The sequence below is a fragment of the Bidens hawaiensis genome, unplaced genomic scaffold, assembly GCF_021521415.1.
Source record: "Bidens hawaiensis isolate Kalapana, Puna unplaced genomic scaffold, B.hawaiensis_p1.1 tig00035597_1, whole genome shotgun sequence".
NCBI classification, from domain to species: domain Eukaryota; kingdom Viridiplantae; phylum Streptophyta; class Magnoliopsida; order Asterales; family Asteraceae; genus Bidens; species Bidens hawaiensis.
Window position 1 is genome coordinate 1 of NW_027505381.1, and position 16,783 is coordinate 16,783.

Genomic DNA, 16,783 nt, shown 5'->3' on the forward strand with positions numbered 1-16,783 from the left:
GATACTCAGAATACCCTTAATTTGGTTTTAGAAACAATATTATATGGTCATTGAGTTTATGTCCATATCAGTTCATCAATTAACCCTGATAATCTAATCTTAAACCTCCAATAAATGTATTTTTTGCTCGTCTATACCTGTAGATTACCAAAAGAATGGTCAATAGATGAATCAAGGTGTTCGCAGATTTTTGGAAAAATTTGGCGGAGGTTCGTTATTGTGCAGTGAAATAGTGAGAAGACGAATAGGTTTCCCATTCGTTTCCTAAGGTTTTATACCCAGTCAATGATTACAGGCAAACCGATGCACATCGTTAATTTTGAACTAACGAATGAACTTCCATTCGTTATATCAAATTATTGAATCTCTCTTCATTCGTTTAAACTTAAACGAATGTCTTTGTTCATTCGTAAACTTCTAACGAATGACTAAGTCATTCGTTAAGTTTTAATGAATAACAACTTATACTGTCACACCCCAACCTAAGGCAGAAATGTCGGGGCGTGATCCGATTGCTCACAACTCGAAGATACTATCATGCATAAAAGGTGACAATATCTTTTTAATTATTTTATCGAAAATAAATACACACAATATCTAAATAGAACAAACAATTTAAATACATGAATGTAAAATCAAGATAATCGTTATTTGAGCTCATATTTGTGTATAATTTTATAATTTTCAATTATGCCAAATAGCCCTTAGAAACCTATAAATACAAGTTTTAAATATTTCGAAAGATCCGAATTACATTCTCGAATCGGTTTAAACAAATACGAAAAATCCGAGATGTTACATATACCTTATACATTCGTTATACTTTATACGAACGAGTCTTCATTTGTGATGACGTGGCGGAAGCGAATGTGAATGTATAACGAATGTACCCTCATTCGTTACACTGTAGTAGCGGATGTAAAATTAATTTAACGAATGGTCATTTTACCATTCAAAATCAATAAAATAATCTTCAAACCCTAGTTTGATGAATATTTACCTTAAAATATTTACTTTAACAGTCAAACTTTGACTGTAAATGCTTAAATTAAGCAGAAATAATTTAAAAACCGTTTACTTTAAAAACAACTTAACTTAAATTGTGGGGACTACTTTTTCTTTTTCACCTGATTAAATCTCAACACTCAATAATTGAAAATAAAGAAGAAAAGAAATTCTTTTTGTATTTTCGAAAATTAATATCAAAACACACAAAAATTATTTTTGTATTTTTCATTTTTTAAACGGAATGTAAAAACGAAAATTTAACAAGCTAAAATACATAAAGCAGTACATATTTTTGTGAGTTCGAGCTGGGAATCATATTTACTACTAACGTCCTAAACTACACTTCAATTCCAACACATTATGCACATAATCCAACGATGATTGTAGATATAATTGTCCACTTTAAATTTTACACAGATTTTTCGGTTGCTTTACGATACGGATTGAATTGGTTAATTAATCACGGATATTATGTGGACCCCACCTATCATACACAATTGTTATATCTTTTATACAGTGAATTTCACATATGTTTTTCATTTTTCTTTATAATTGAGTAAGGGGGTGTTTGGGTGAGCTTTTAGAATTGCTTTTTTGCTTATTTTCTTTTTGAAAAGCAAAAACAACTTTTGAAAAGCTTTAATTTGAAGCTTTTGGAGGAGCTTTGCCAAACAACCTTTTGCTTTTCAACAAACAAATAGCAAATAAGTAAGTTTTAAAAGCTCATCTAAACACCCCCTAAGTGTGACTCATGCAAAAATAATAAAAATAATAAAAAAATAAAGTAAACAAATTAAAATTTTCCCTTAGGATCAGTATTACCACACGCAGATAAGGCTCCATTTAAACAAAAATAAAAAGATAAAAGTTGATGTTGTACAGGGCCTTAAAGATTAGGTGACTGGATCTATGGTGCTTACTACACTTGAAAAGCCATATGATCCTGATTCAATGCGATTACTATATGGATCTAGTCCTTAGATATGATTAGGTGACTGGATCTATGGTGACTTACGTTAACTGTGTGTTTCTGAATGTATTTTGGCAGAGTAACAAGACACAAGAAGGAATAATCAATAACTCTTAATAATGAAATACATTACAGGGTATATATAGACGAAGGGACTCATTCGTTAGACAGGCCTAACGAATGAGATCACATTCGCTATCAATACATTAAGTCATTTACTAAAACTTAACGAATGATCACATTTGTCCACTCATTCGTTATAAACTTATAACGAATGAGGGTTACATTTACGAAAGGTCACATTCGTTATTAGCTACTCTAACGAATGTGATATACAATTAACGAATATGTCATACGAATGACATACATTTACCAAAATACCCCTATACATTATTTCTAATATAATAATACTTTAAACAAAGACCGAGACGCAAAATCGAGCACTAACATTTACTTCGTTTAATGAAACTCGAGAACACAACATCTTACTCATTGCTTTCCCTTTCCTTAAAAAAACTCTGGGAACACGAATCTTTTCTTTACTTTCTTCTTTTTAATGAGACTCGATATGCTCACAAATACCCGGTTCGGGACCCGAGTCAAGGGTACAACCGGGTATAAGATTTATCCCCGAAGCCGTACCTGGAACCAGAACTGACATGGACCTCCAGAATCAGAAATACCCGGTCAAAACCCTGCCCTACCCAAAACCCGAAAAAAAATCGGTCAATACCCGATCAAATACCCTACTATACCCGGAACTGATTCCTACCCAACCCGGTTTTGACTTTTGTTAACCATACCCGGAACCAGTTCCTTCCCGATTCATGAAAATACCCGATCTGTGCATCTCTATCGCAACACATAGTTCGTTCCCGCCATGTAACTCAGTTGGTTAAGGGGGCATAAGACTTGAAACAATAACCTAAAGGTCGTGGGTACGAAATCGATCCTAAGCGATTAATCGCCTTACTGCTGAGTGTGGCTGATTTACCTCTCACGTGACGAGCCTGAAACAATCTGACATGAGCCGGTTTACATGTCTAAAAGAACACGTTTTGAAACAATAAACTCAAGTTCAATTGCCAAATGCAAAAAAAAAAAAAAGACAACTTACCACAGGGAACCTCAAATAATCATAACCGCTCATCAACTTCTTACGTTTCATCTTTCCGGTGAAAGTAAACAAACAAAACCCCCAAGTCTCAATTTCAAACCCTAGAAACCCTCAATCGGAGATGACGACTACAACGACGGCGACGGTTAACGGCACCACCTCATCACCAACCACAACCCCTAAGAAAACCAATCTGTTAGATCATCACTCCATCAAGCACTTACTCGACGAAACTGTCACCGAGGTATACTCAATTTCACTCCAATTTTAAAATTCAGGTTCAGTTTGTTCATTACGATTCATTAATAACGTGTTTTGTTTGTTAATTCGAATCAGATTGTGACTAGCCGTGGGTACCGTGAAGATGTGAGAATGAGTAACGTTAGGTTGTTGATCGGAGCGGTTATTATTATTATTGCTCTGTTTGCTCAGTTTTACAATAAGAAGTTTCCGGATAACAAGAACTTTTTGATCGGATGCATCGGATTATATCCTTTTATATTGTGTTTATAAAGTAGATGACTGAATCTGTTATATATTATGGTTGTTTTATCTTTGACTCTGGCAAGTATGTGATATTCAATGGGATATTGCAGCTGATCATCTACACCAAGGAAAAGAATGCATTTTTGTTTACCTACCCTCCTGCAGTAAGTTTTTTCTCGCCCTTAATAATCAAACTATACGTTTCGGTTGAATTGTTATTAATTTGTGATTTGTGAAGTTTGCACTAGAATCAAACTTTTAGAACATTTTGTCAGAAAATATACATAAGTTGCAGTGTTTGAATTGGCAATAGAACATTTTGTTACAAAGTAACACTTGTGTATATGTGTTGTCTAGTATAGAGTATTATCAAAGCAGCTTGCCATATCAATGTCGTTGTTCCGATGCTGCATCATGTCTAGTATAGTGGTTCTATAAATGCTTTGAGCTCTTTAATGTAATTACTCCTTGATGAAAGATTAAGATAATATAATTGAATTGCTTGATATTGACAATGGTACTTTAATTGTTTATAACACAATGGTGTCATTTTTCATTTATCAAGTTTGCTGTGTTGGCAGGGCTCTGCTTATAACAGTACTGGCTTAATGGTATCTTCTAAGCTTTCCAGATTCTCCGACAAGTATACTCTCACCATAGCCAGTGCTGATCCGAAATCTATTTCTGCAAAACCAACTGTGGAGTTCACCAAAAGTGTCACAAAGTGGTATCTCTCTTTCTCTCTTTGACAAAAATGCACACACAATCGTCAGTCATGATCTAACTATATTGTCCATATAAAAAAGTTTCTATTTTGACCTGTTAAACATTGGTGCGGTGTTTTACAGGTTCACAAAGGATGGAGTGTTGGTGGAAGGCCTGCTTTGGAAAGACGTGGAGGGCCTAATAAACGACTACGCTAACAAAAAGAGCAAGTAAAAATGTAACTTCAAAGGAATATCAGTTGCTATACTTTTGAACCTACAATTATGGGATCTAATATAATTTGAGAAAATGAATGAAAACCTGCATATGACAGCTAAATACAAGGTTTTAGATGGTTATCATTTTATCTTAACATATAAACCTGAAGTGGTTTTATTATGAAGCCTAGGCTAAGCATTATTTGCTTGGTTTGTTGAGGCGTGGGGATGGTAACGGGTTGGGTAATCAATGGTAACGGGTTGGGTAATCATTTCTTGTTACCTAACGCATTAACAGGTTTTCCTGTGGGTATCAAATATGCCTGTTATGGTCTTAACATGGTTTAAAGATCACCCTATGGAAATTGGAATTATGATTGTTTGAAATCTTGTTTTAAGCTCACCATAAAAACCATCTCAAATACTACGGTTTTGATTTGGCTAATGACTTAATGATTAGAGCCGCTTTCAAACCGGTTAGAGACCGATAGAAACCTTAGAATCAGGATTGGTTTGCAGTCTTCTCCATTGAACTGGTTACCGAACCTGTCAAAATTGACCTTTTTTTTTACCTTAATTTATCAAGAAACTGACCATAAACCCGTCAAGAAAACGGTTTGAGCTCAACCTAGTTTTGACTTTTTGTTGACCAACCTGAACTAGTTTCAAACATGAACCGATTTGTGCACTTTTGAGCATTCTCAACCTATTCCTTGAAAATATGTGTGAAATTTGTAAATTATATGGTATGACTATAAGTGGTTGTGAGCAGAAGAGAGAGAAAATGTTATACGGGAAAACTAAATTTGAGGTTTCACTGTTTACACCGTACAATATTTTAATATTTTCTAAAAGTGGTTGTGACTTGTGAGTGAAAAAGAGAGAAATGATAATGATAAAAGTATAATAGTGTATTATTTAATTGAAAAGAGAGAGAAACGTAACGATTTTTAGTGTCATTAGAGCACTCTCAATTTATTTTTCATCTTCATCTCTATAATTGCATTTAAAACACCAAATTTTCTCTTATTTTCAATTAAATATTACTATTTTTATATTTTTATCGTCACATTTTCTCTCTCGTTTACTCACAACCTATGCTGTCAATAGCGGTGGGATAATAGTGGGATAGCGGTTAGCGGACCTTCGTAAAATAGCGGTGCCAATAGCGGAACCTCAATTAGCGGCGCTATTAGCCGCTATTAGACCGATTTTTTATTCCTAAATAGCGATCATAGCACCGATTTTCAAGGTTGGTATATTTGGGCTAAATTAAGAAAAGACCATAATTGCTCAAACTTCAAAATTGATCTTTTATTTGTTTATAACCGGTTTTTTTATCCAAGTCCTAGAAAATTCATGTTCTTGCTCTTTCATCTACCAACGATTCCTTGGTTGATGTGTACTCGGAGAAAGATTTCATTGTTTATAATTGAATCATGTTTCAGTTATTGATACTTTTCTGTTTTTTTCTTTTGATATTACTATTATAACTATCCGATTTTTTACCGCATTAATTGCATAGCTCACAACCACTTTAAAAAAACATTAAAAAATTATAGATGTGAACAGTGTGTTTCTCCAAATTTAACCATGAACAGTAACATTTTCTCTTTTCTTCTCTCACAACCAATTTTAACCATCTTTAAAAAAATAGAGACTCCCTCTCACATAATTTAAAGAATGAATTAAGAATGCTTTAAATATGATATACATGAATACATAACAGGGAAGTGAATATGAATGTTCTAAGTAATAAACAATTACAATTCATCTCAATGAATATGAAAGTTCTAAGTAATACACAATTACAATTCATCTCAATATACATGATGAATGAATGTTAAGGCTTCTACATTCTTTTTAGGTGGTTCTTTATATCTCAGTCTGTAATTTAGCAAAAACATAATTATCTTTAAAATTTAAAAATATATTGTAAGCGCTTTTCACATCTTATTTTCTGTATCCATCTATATTCAATAAATAGTATTCCTTTATGTTTTTAATTATATTTTCTTTTCTTTTACTCATACCAACTGAAAAGAAAGGTATAGAAAATATATATAGAGAAGTACTATAATTTCTCTATAGTTGTTTTCTATTCTAAAGATGTCGGTGTAGTTGTAATTTTATTGGGTTCTCTAAATATTTCTCTAAAAATTAGAAAATGATAGATATAGAGACCTGTTGTTAATGCTCTCAGATGTTCAATAACTAGGTAGTTGAGAGGTAGGATGCTCTTAAAGATTGATTGATGTTTGTACTCTTACTAAAAGAACTTGGAAATCATGGAGTAGGCTGTAACTAAACATGAGATTGAACACTAATTTGTACAAAAATACTTAAACCATAATAATCACCAAAACTGAACACTGCTATAATCGAAAACATGTGAGTATGCTGCCAAAAGAAAACTACTGACCTATGAAAGATATTATAAATGTTGAAAGCAATATTGAATGCTGGATTAAGAAATATAACTGCTTGGAAAAAGATAGTACATTCAATTTGATTTTACGAAAATAATTAGTGCCACATCTAGCAAGTATATGAATTATTAGAATAAAACGTGACATCTAGCTAACAAGTATATGAACAAACTAACAAATAGAATTTTATAAAAAAAAAATTTGTAACAAGACGTTTTCGGTTTTTTAACTAGGGATGAGTGGGTACCGATACCAAGGGCCGGCTGGTTGGTTGGGTAACCCGGGTGACTGGGCGGGGCACTTAATTTTCGATAGCACAATTTTTTTTATATATATATTTTATTTATTTTTTATTAAATAGGTACAAATCTTAGTCATCTTATTAGATATATTGGGTCCAATCTCTTTTCAGCCATAGCTCATTTGAGATATCGGGTCTACGGGCCTTTTTATTTCATTAATCGTTAGGGCATACGAGGCTTTTTTTTATTTCGGCTCGGCCGATACATTTAAATTCTTGAAGACGGCCTATCGGTACCGATAATACTGGCAGGGCCGTCTCCGAGAATTTATATGTCTCGGCCGAGCCGAAATAAAAAGACCCGTAGACCCTAACGAGTAACGAAATAATATAAGCAAAAAACAATTTAGTCCTTACGTAAATGATTTTTTTATGGTTTAAACAATTAAATTTTTAAATACACTTATTTGATTATGATTTAGATTGTGTAAAAACATTACCATTACTGAAGGGTATTAAAAACAAAATTCGAAAAATACCTTTGTAACTTTGCTTCACTTGAAAGTTCAAACTGTAGGGTGAGATGAGAAATTGAGAATATCCAATCGTCAACGTGTGTCCCACCGTTGGACCCAAACCCGCATCTCAAATCACATTAATCTTCCTTTCACGCCCGTCGCCCCGTGCGTGCATTTGTTCCCGTGTTTCGTTTTTCACCTCTCGTTGCCCAGATCTTACAATCATCAATCACCATGAACAACAATTCCAGAAAACAACAGCAACCTGTTTCTGATCCTCAGCAATCGAACGCTGATATCGGAATTGCTGACCGTTTGACGGATTTGATAGTCGGTGATGGAGACAACGATAGTGATCTGTTGATGCAACGAGACACTGAAAACGGTACGGTTATGCGGTGGCTACTGGCGCTTGATATGCAGGTGATGGGCGCGTGTCGAGCAGATGAGAGGTTGAAGCCCTTGCTCAAGCTTAATAATAATAATAATAATGCGTCTAGTGGTGTTGAAGATCGGTTGTTATCGCATTTGAGTCAGGTAGTATGAGTTGTTGTAATTTGGTGTTGAATTGTAATTTGATTGTGTGAGTTACTGATGTCTGTTTTGGTGATCAGCATTTTGAGCCGTCGGAAGTCGGTTTGCTCGCGAGGTGTTTGTGTATACCTCTTGCGTCGGTTCGAGTTGGAAAGATTAAGAAGCAAGGGAGTCTTTTTACTCCAACCAGTATAAGGTAGTTGCTTACTATTTGCATGTGTAGTAGGCATATGTTTGTAGATGCATATGTGTTCATCACTGCTATAACTTTAACTGTAAACATTTAAGTTTATAGCTCGGCTTGTCTTGCTCTTGCTAATTGGAAGATGTAAAAGTTAAATCTTTGTTGAATGTAAGGTAATGATTTCAATTAAGGTGGATAATTGGTATCAAGGATGTGATCGATTGAGGTGATGGTAGTTTTGCTTGTTTATGTATTAGATAAATAAAGTCATTGTTGCATTTAGCTCAGTGTTGCTCATTAAAGTAAACAACTAGCACCAAGCACATGACCATTTACTGATCTATGTTATATATCTATATGTAAATGGTTCTCAAAATGTGTGTTTTCCAAAAGTTGAGATCAATATTTTACCTTTTAAAGTGCAATCCTTTAGATAGAACTCCAGTCAAAGTTTCTCCATTTATATGCAATTTTTTCATTTAGAAATTTGGTCAACACCGTTGGTGCATGAATTGTGCAGAAGTAAAAGCATGCCTGCATACTAGATGGGTATTGAGTATTGACTACTTGATGATTTGGATCAAAATGTTCCTGATTTGCATATCTATGATTGAATTTCTAGTATATGATTGTGAAAAATAGGTGGTACTATATGAGACAGGACATTTTTCTAGCGCAGTAGCTGCTATGTGCATATCATTCTTATTTACCAATACGGAATGGCTTTGATGGTGTCTTTTATTCTTTACTTCAATATCTATATTCTGTTTATAATAGGAGACTATTGTGCTTGTTCACATCTAATTAGGTTCATTATCATGCATAATATGACAGGGGTAACCTAGTAATTTCACTCTTGCCATCTTCTGATTTGCGCATATCATTTCTTTCGGATGATGGGCATACAGAGACACTATCAATCTTAAGAAACACTTCAGATTACTCGTCTGTCATGATTGAGGGAATACCAACCGATAGCTCGGGTAGATCTTTTTCTGTAAGACTCCCCAATAAAGATCCCTTCTACTTTTGGTGCTCTGAGAAATTCTGTCTTCTTGGTAATGAATTGCTTGAAAAGGTATATGATAATATTGATAATGCATCAACTAGTGAATAAAGTGTATGCTGCTTATACATATAAAGCAACCTAATGATGATGTGACTTCTTGTTTTAGATGAGGAATATACTCGAAAGGAAGCCTTCCCTTGCTGAGCTGACTGGAATCAGTGATTCCCGTCTCGAACGATTTGTGCATCATCTCCGAGCTCATTTTATTCGGTCAACCCCTGCTTCCGAAGACGGTCAAACTCAAACCTCACAATCTCAAAACTTGTTATCAAAGCCTTCACGACCCCGAACCAGCAACTTTCAAGTTGTCCTGAGTCCAAGACCAGGTTCTTTTAAGCTGAGACGAAGGACGGATGGAGCCCGTATCGAGCCATCTGAAAAGCATCCTGTTTTGTTTCCATGTACTTCAAACCATGGAAAACGGAAGCTTCTAGAGTCTTCCTCGGGAACCTGCTTGTTTCCACCATTACCCATGCCATCATCCAGCTCACCGCCTCAGGTATCCCCTCCATATTACTGTTGGTGTCCTCCTGCTGTCTCAGTTTCAGTTTCAGTTACGACTCTACAAACTGAAGCATTCACATTACCGCCTCTTTCATCACTACTTCCAAAACCGTCCCCAAATCTCTCTGAAATTCCATATCTACCCTTGTCGATGGCTGCTTCTTCACAGGTATTCACCCCGTTCATGTGTGACCCGATAGTTCACCTCCCATTAATTAAAATATGTTCCTCTGGCCAAGCCTACTTGGTGGGCAGTGGGCCCGCGATAACCGTAAGCATTCCACCATTGTTGGAAGCAAGCACAGAGTCAGAGAAGAATGCTCGGGATACTCTACGGGTCCTGATAAGCGAGTCTGCTGATTTTCCATCTGTTGCAGCCGATAGCAATATCGAGCAAGGTGAGAGTGGCGGTGCGGGTTTTAATAAGGACGATTCGAGTGAAGAGAGTGGTAGAGAATAAGTTGTGTGGGGGTGGGGGTGGGGGTGGGTTTTTGGTGCATATGATATGTGTGTTGTTGTAGTTAGAGTGAAAAACATGTCAGTGTTTTAGAGTGATGCTAGTAAACAATCCAAACTACTAACACTTCAAAACCACTTTATTCATAAAATAACATATCTTTTTAACAATAGCAACAAGTTCACAATAGGTGGATTAGTTAACAATAATCCAAACAATATTAAGTGTAGAAAAAGGATATTATTTTAACCAGTGCAAAAAGTTGAAAAAGTATTGAAGAAAATCAAAAGAAATTAGCCGTTAAAAAAATGATCAGGCCCAAATTCAGGTGATGCGATGCTGGGCTAGGCATGTTCAAAACGGTTTGGGACTAACCGGTTCTTATATTCAAAACTCCCTTTTAAACCGGTTCCAGGCTTGAACCGGTTAGGGAACCGAACCGGTTCTCCCACCCTCGGACCCCTAACCTATCTAACCGGTTCTTACCGGTTCCTAACCCGGTTCCTGTACCGTAACCGGTTCCAACCGGTTACAGTGTAAAATTTTTTTTTTTTTCGTTTTTCGTTTGCGATTTGGATTCTAAACTACGATTCGTATTTGTATAACATGAAAAATAAAAAAAACAATTAACTGATGAAGAAAAGACAACTACTGAAGATGTTTGCCACTGAAGACAACTACTGAAGGTTGCCACTGAAGACAATTACTGAAGGTTGCCACTGAAGACAACTACTGAAGGTTGCCACTGATGACAAGTTGACGTTCTTTTTCAACGCCTTGCAATACGGTTTTTCGATGTGTTTCTTCAAATTTGAATTCGAAAGTGGGTTTAAATAAATCCCACAAAACTTGCACCGAGCCTTCAATGAATGGTCATCACCCAATTCAACCAAATCCCAATTGCACCAAATCTCTTGATTACGATTATGAGGTACAATACGAACGAAACTTGGTTTGGCGTTGGAACCTTGACCAACCGATGATTGTGAGGCAGCCATAACAACAAATATGAATATAGAAGAAGAGAAAACAAGAGATTAGAGAAATCAAAACGTTGTAATAGCGTTTTTTTGTATTTTTTTGTGTTCGGGTTTGCGTTTTGAGTGTTGTGATGAACTCATGACACCAAATACCTATTTATACTAGTAGTTGGGTGCTTGGGGGAGCCAAAAAACGGCTATTTTTGACCCCAACGGTCAAAAAACGATTTCCAACGGCTATATTCGATCCAACGGCTAGAACCGGTTAGGAACCGGTTCCGGATGGTTCGGTTCCAGAACCGGTTCCGGTTCGGTTCCGGTTCCTACCCGCCCCCACTCAGAAATGCAAGAACCGGTCACGGATCATCGGGTTGAATCAGATAGGGTCCGGTTCCTACAAAAAACGGGTAGGAACCGGTTCGGGTCCGGTTCGGGTCCACCGGTTCGGTTCCAGGAACCGGTTTCGTTGAACATCAATGAATTGCTATTTGGCAGGCCAGAATATGTATTTGCTGACTTGTTGCTATGGGGCCAAAAAGGATCACTGAGACAAGAAGCCGACCCACTGGACACTTGGATCGCATTGTTCCGTGTTAGGTGGGTCAACCGTCACCGACTGATCCGAATTAGTTATTCAGGTAAGGGTGGGTCAGACAGCGGGTTTTCAAACATACCGTAGCCACCCCACCAGGTTGCGGTCGCGACTCACAACTGCCAAAGCTCATAAAGGAAATCAAGAACGAAAATAATACTTGAAAATAATACTTTACCGGATGATGTTTCTCATTAGTTGAATTGAATTAACAAGTCCTTTTTACACATAGATCATGAGAAACATTATGTAGTGAATTATAACCTTTGTTCTTGATTTCTTACGCATTCAGCAGTGCTTTTTATATTTTACAGGTATGTGGCATGCGTAATTAAAAAGAACACTATGTTGTTTTGTTCGAGAGGTAAGATTTATATATATCCACACTATAATAGTTAATAATTTTTCGGTCCCAGATCAAGGTCACTCTTTACCATAAAGAGAATTGCAATTTCGATAGTTTAGTTTGCATCAAATTACATGCGACATCTTTTAACTAATGTATTTAGTAGATGTAATTTATTTTTATGCTATTTATGGCTTTTATAAACAAATGTTGTCCTTTTATCCTGACCCGTTATCTTTTTTCGTTTATATATGTGAGGCGCGTGAGGGAAAAATACCGTTCGGTAACCTTTAACCACATTCCGCACCATACTTCATCTTCTTCCGCCATCCTTTTCAGCTCAAATCATCATCTGCCACTACCCTAACTCTACCATGAACCAAGTCATCTTGATATCTAGATATCTGATTTCATTGTTTTTCTTTTCTTTTATGTAGTAGCAAGTTCTTTTTAAACGGCTAGTTATAAACTTACTAAATCAACAATTTTTGTTCATCGTGAATCTCGAATTCTCAATCTCATGACAAGGAACAAATTCCAATCACGCCTTGATACCACTAGGCTACAAGCCTCCTTCTTCTTCTTCTTCTTCTTCTTCTTCATGGCATTCTAGTGGCAAATATGTATGCCTTACAACCAAATCGTTGTGGGTTCTAGTCGTTTCACTTGAGACGTGGATGAAAGGTGAAAATAAATTAGTTGTTCAAAAAAATGAGCGATATATCAATCGGCAAAGAGATTAAAACATTTGGCTGATGAATATGAGTGGATTCTATTTTCTTCTTAAAGTGGTTTGCTTTGTTATCTTTATTTTCCGACAACCGATTGATAATAACTCAAAAGATGAAAAACACCGTAGTTTATACTCAACCAATTGGAAAAACTAACCTTCGTTTAAGAGGTAGGGCCCTACATCCACCTAAGAGGCAACAAAGGCTTCAGCGAAGCGGACCCACATACTCTGCGGAACAATAATGCACCAACTACGAAGTAAAAAGCGTTGAAAAAACATTAGCGCTGGAGAACATTCTACAAGGCGTCAAACATTCCACGGCATCTCGGGAGGAGTGACGCCAATGATCTTCCTAGGTATGCTGCAAAAAGGAAGTATCTCATTGAAAATGATGCACAGCCAATAAGGAATTGATAACGCATCGCCAATAGTACTACATCGAACAAATGTCACAATTAGTCAGCTAGTTTATTCACCAACTTCCCTTGGGCACGTGCAAGCCCTCTCATTGGTGGATTACCTGACATGGCAGGTGGCCCATACCTTCCCTCTCCTCATCCGGCTATAAATACCCTCCAACCTCCAACTGTAAAAGGATCCTAACTCTTATGAGAGAACACTCACTAGTACCCCACGATAACTTGTATTTCATCCATCATATATACTGATTCTCACGCCGGATGGTGGTTTCGAGAAGACCCACCCTTCTCCTTCTCATAACGAGCTCACGGTATTCTGTTTTGTAGGTGAAGCTACTCAGATATGCTAGATTGTATCCTTAACCCCTGCGAGAAAGACTAGCCTTAACCTAAGGACTAAGTAATTAGGCCAAGGTTTGATTTAGTGTTTCTTCATTGGCGTCATCCGTGCATTTTGCTAAACTATCTTTTCTAAAAGATTTTCATTATCTCGGTCGAAATGAGTGGTAAAACACGTACCCTCGTGGTAGGACAAGCATCAGCCACCCAACAAAGGGTGAATCCTGTGCTAGACACCGTTACGACGAACGCGAGGACATCGTTAGCGCGTCCAACCCTCCGCCCCATATCACTGTAACCACTAGCACCAGATTCTGCCGAAGTCAGCAACCACAAGCCCCGCTACCGCCAAGTGTCATGGCATGGTGGGAAACAGAACAGGAAAAGATGAAGGTAAGGATGCAAGAGAAGTTCTTGTTTATAGTTCAGCCAAGAACTCTGTTCGGCGAGGCTTCAAGCAATAACGGGCGAATGATCAGGACAAAGAAGAAGACGAGCATGAGTCAGACCCACATAAAAACAGGGTGATGGAGTCTCAACGTGGTGGAAGAACTGAAAGCTAACCCAGTGACCAATACTAGATTCTGCGCTTACGTCTCACAGCCTCGTCACGAAGAGATGACCCTGACTATGAAGAAAGTCATGAGAGGACCGACTTCCGTGACATACCTAACAAGAGAGTCATTAAGTACCATCCCAACATCAACGTTGATTTATCGAAGCCAGACCGGCCGCATCGACGGGAAAGTCAAAGTTTGCCAAGAAAATAACAGAGGCGGGACTTCTTGTAAACCTAAAAATCTAGCTGACAATAGGAAAGTAGGATGATTTGTCTAATCCGGATGACCATCTATTAACTTACATTGCCGCGGGTCTCGGTGGACCATGCCAATATAGTGTCACATGTTCACATTGACACTGGTAGGCGTTACACGAGGGTGGTTCGAACCTCTACCAGAAGCTGGATCACATATTGGGATGACTTGACGCACAAGTTCACTCGACACTTTAGCCAAAAAAAGCACCATGTCAGTGACCCGGCATATATCCTAATGTTAACTGCCGAGACAATGAAAACATTAAGGACTTCGTCACCCGCTTAAACAAAGAGGCACTCAACATTTGTGGAATCGACAAAGAGCTCATGCGGGCAGCCTTCCGCTAGAACGTGCGATATGATGATCTCATTCGCACTCTCACCGGCCATGATGGTATATCACAGAGCTGGGACACCATCATGATGGCAGCCAAGCTTTACGCGAATACCGAGAAGAGCTTGGGAAGAAACCTGTCATGCAGCGATGCGTGGAATGATATCAATCAGGCTAGGAAAGACAAGAAAAAGGCGGGGTTCGTCTGGTCAAGGATAAACCAAGACTCGTCATCCTCAGATCCCCGCCTTCTCGTTGGCCAGAAAGGCAAGCAAACGGCGCAACAACAATGGCAAAGGTGGACGCCGCTTACCAAAAGTCCTTCAGAGATCATGCTCTCAGAAGGCATAGGGTTCAGGAAGCCACAACTACTCAAGCAGCGGGCAAACATGGACATGACCAGGTATTGTGACAATCATGAAGCGCATGACCATACTAACGATCATTGCTCCAACCTTAAGGACACTATCGAAGAGTATGTGAAACATGGGAAGTTGGAGCACCTAGTCAAAATCATTCGCGGATGTGGCAAGAGGAACACATGACAAGAAAGTGGGATACCAAGAAAGAAAATCAAAAATCTCCACGTCAACATGATCCAGAGCAGCTCCAATAGGAGAAAGCGGCCAAAGGCAGAACACTTGACGTGGAATGAGGAACAGGTTATCTTTCCACGGGTGAAAGGCAGAGCTAATAAAAAAGGCCCCGCTAATCATCACCGCCGTCTTTGGTCACTATCGAACCTCCCGCTTCTTCATAGATACTAGAGCAACGCCAAACATCATGTACAGACAGTGTTTTGACTTACTAGAAGAGGAAGATAGGCGCCAGACTAAACCTCCATCATTTTCTAACTCTATTTTTAAACTCAAATTTAGCTTATTTATTATTTATTATTTTATGTATATTTATGATTGTGTTTATACATGTTTTTATCATAGATGCTACATACGTATCATTTAGTTTTTTTTTTGTTTTTTTCTATGATGACTACATATATAACAATATTTACTATTGTAATGCTATATTAGTTAAATGAATTGCATTATATTTATATAAATAATAAGCTGCTTATGTTTGCGAGCTTAGTCAAGTGCGATATATGAAGCCCGGTATATATATAAAACTCAAGTATGGGCCCATTTACTATAAGAACTTCAATTTGGACACGCGCTTGACTCGATTAGAGTTTTTACGAGCCAAACTCATGTAATTCACGAATGGCTTAACTCTTTTACACAAATGGTTAAGTGTTCTACCATAATACTATTACAATTGTTACAAGTTTTCTCTCACCAATACAATCAACTCATGAAAACCAAAGACAATTGTCTCTACATTACACACATCCTTTATGTCCACTTTTGGTAGACTTTAAACATGTTGGACTATTGATTTTAACACAAAAGCAAATGTGCCATTTGTCAACAAATTTTTATAATTAACATTTAGCTAGAATTAAGAATTGATACATAAGATTTTATTGTTTAATGAAAAGATACCAACAACTAAAATAAATTTGATGTTACAAGGGAGAACGCAGACAAATTTTAAATTATTATTAAAAAAGCTATATAAGTATTGTATAAAAATGAATCTAATAGACATCCCACCAACTTAATCACCCCCTTCCTTTGACCGTCAAACTAATTGTTGGCGTAAATACAAAATGTTAGAATCTATATTCTTTTTATTAATGTTCTTTAAAAACTTGTTTTTTAATACTTAATAAATTGCAATTGATATTCTGATCTAATAACATGGAGGTGATGGCTAAACCTTG

The 16,783-nt window shown here is 37.1% G+C and overlaps 2 protein-coding genes across 2 annotated transcripts; both read left to right on the forward strand.

The window, feature by feature from the left end:
- The first annotated feature begins 3,196 nt into the window (after positions 1-3,196).
- On the forward strand, positions 3,197-4,685 carry LOC143612842 (signal peptidase complex subunit 2-like). The gene is made up of 5 exons (XM_077086724.1): positions 3,197-3,339; positions 3,432-3,575; positions 3,656-3,745; positions 4,163-4,308; positions 4,430-4,685. The coding sequence occupies exons 1-5, from the start codon at positions 3,217-3,219 to the stop codon at positions 4,518-4,520; spliced, it is 594 nt and encodes a 197-aa protein (XP_076942839.1). The 5' UTR covers positions 3,197-3,216; the 3' UTR covers positions 4,521-4,685.
- Positions 4,686-7,926: 3,241 nt separating this feature from the next.
- Positions 7,927-10,453, forward strand: LOC143612845 (uncharacterized). The gene is made up of 4 exons (XM_077086727.1): positions 7,927-8,229; positions 8,307-8,422; positions 9,245-9,488; positions 9,586-10,453. Exons 1-4 carry the CDS (start codon positions 7,927-7,929, stop codon positions 10,441-10,443), a joined length of 1,521 nt encoding a protein of 506 aa, XP_076942842.1. The 3' UTR covers positions 10,444-10,453.
- Positions 10,454-16,783: the final 6,330 nt, after the last annotated feature.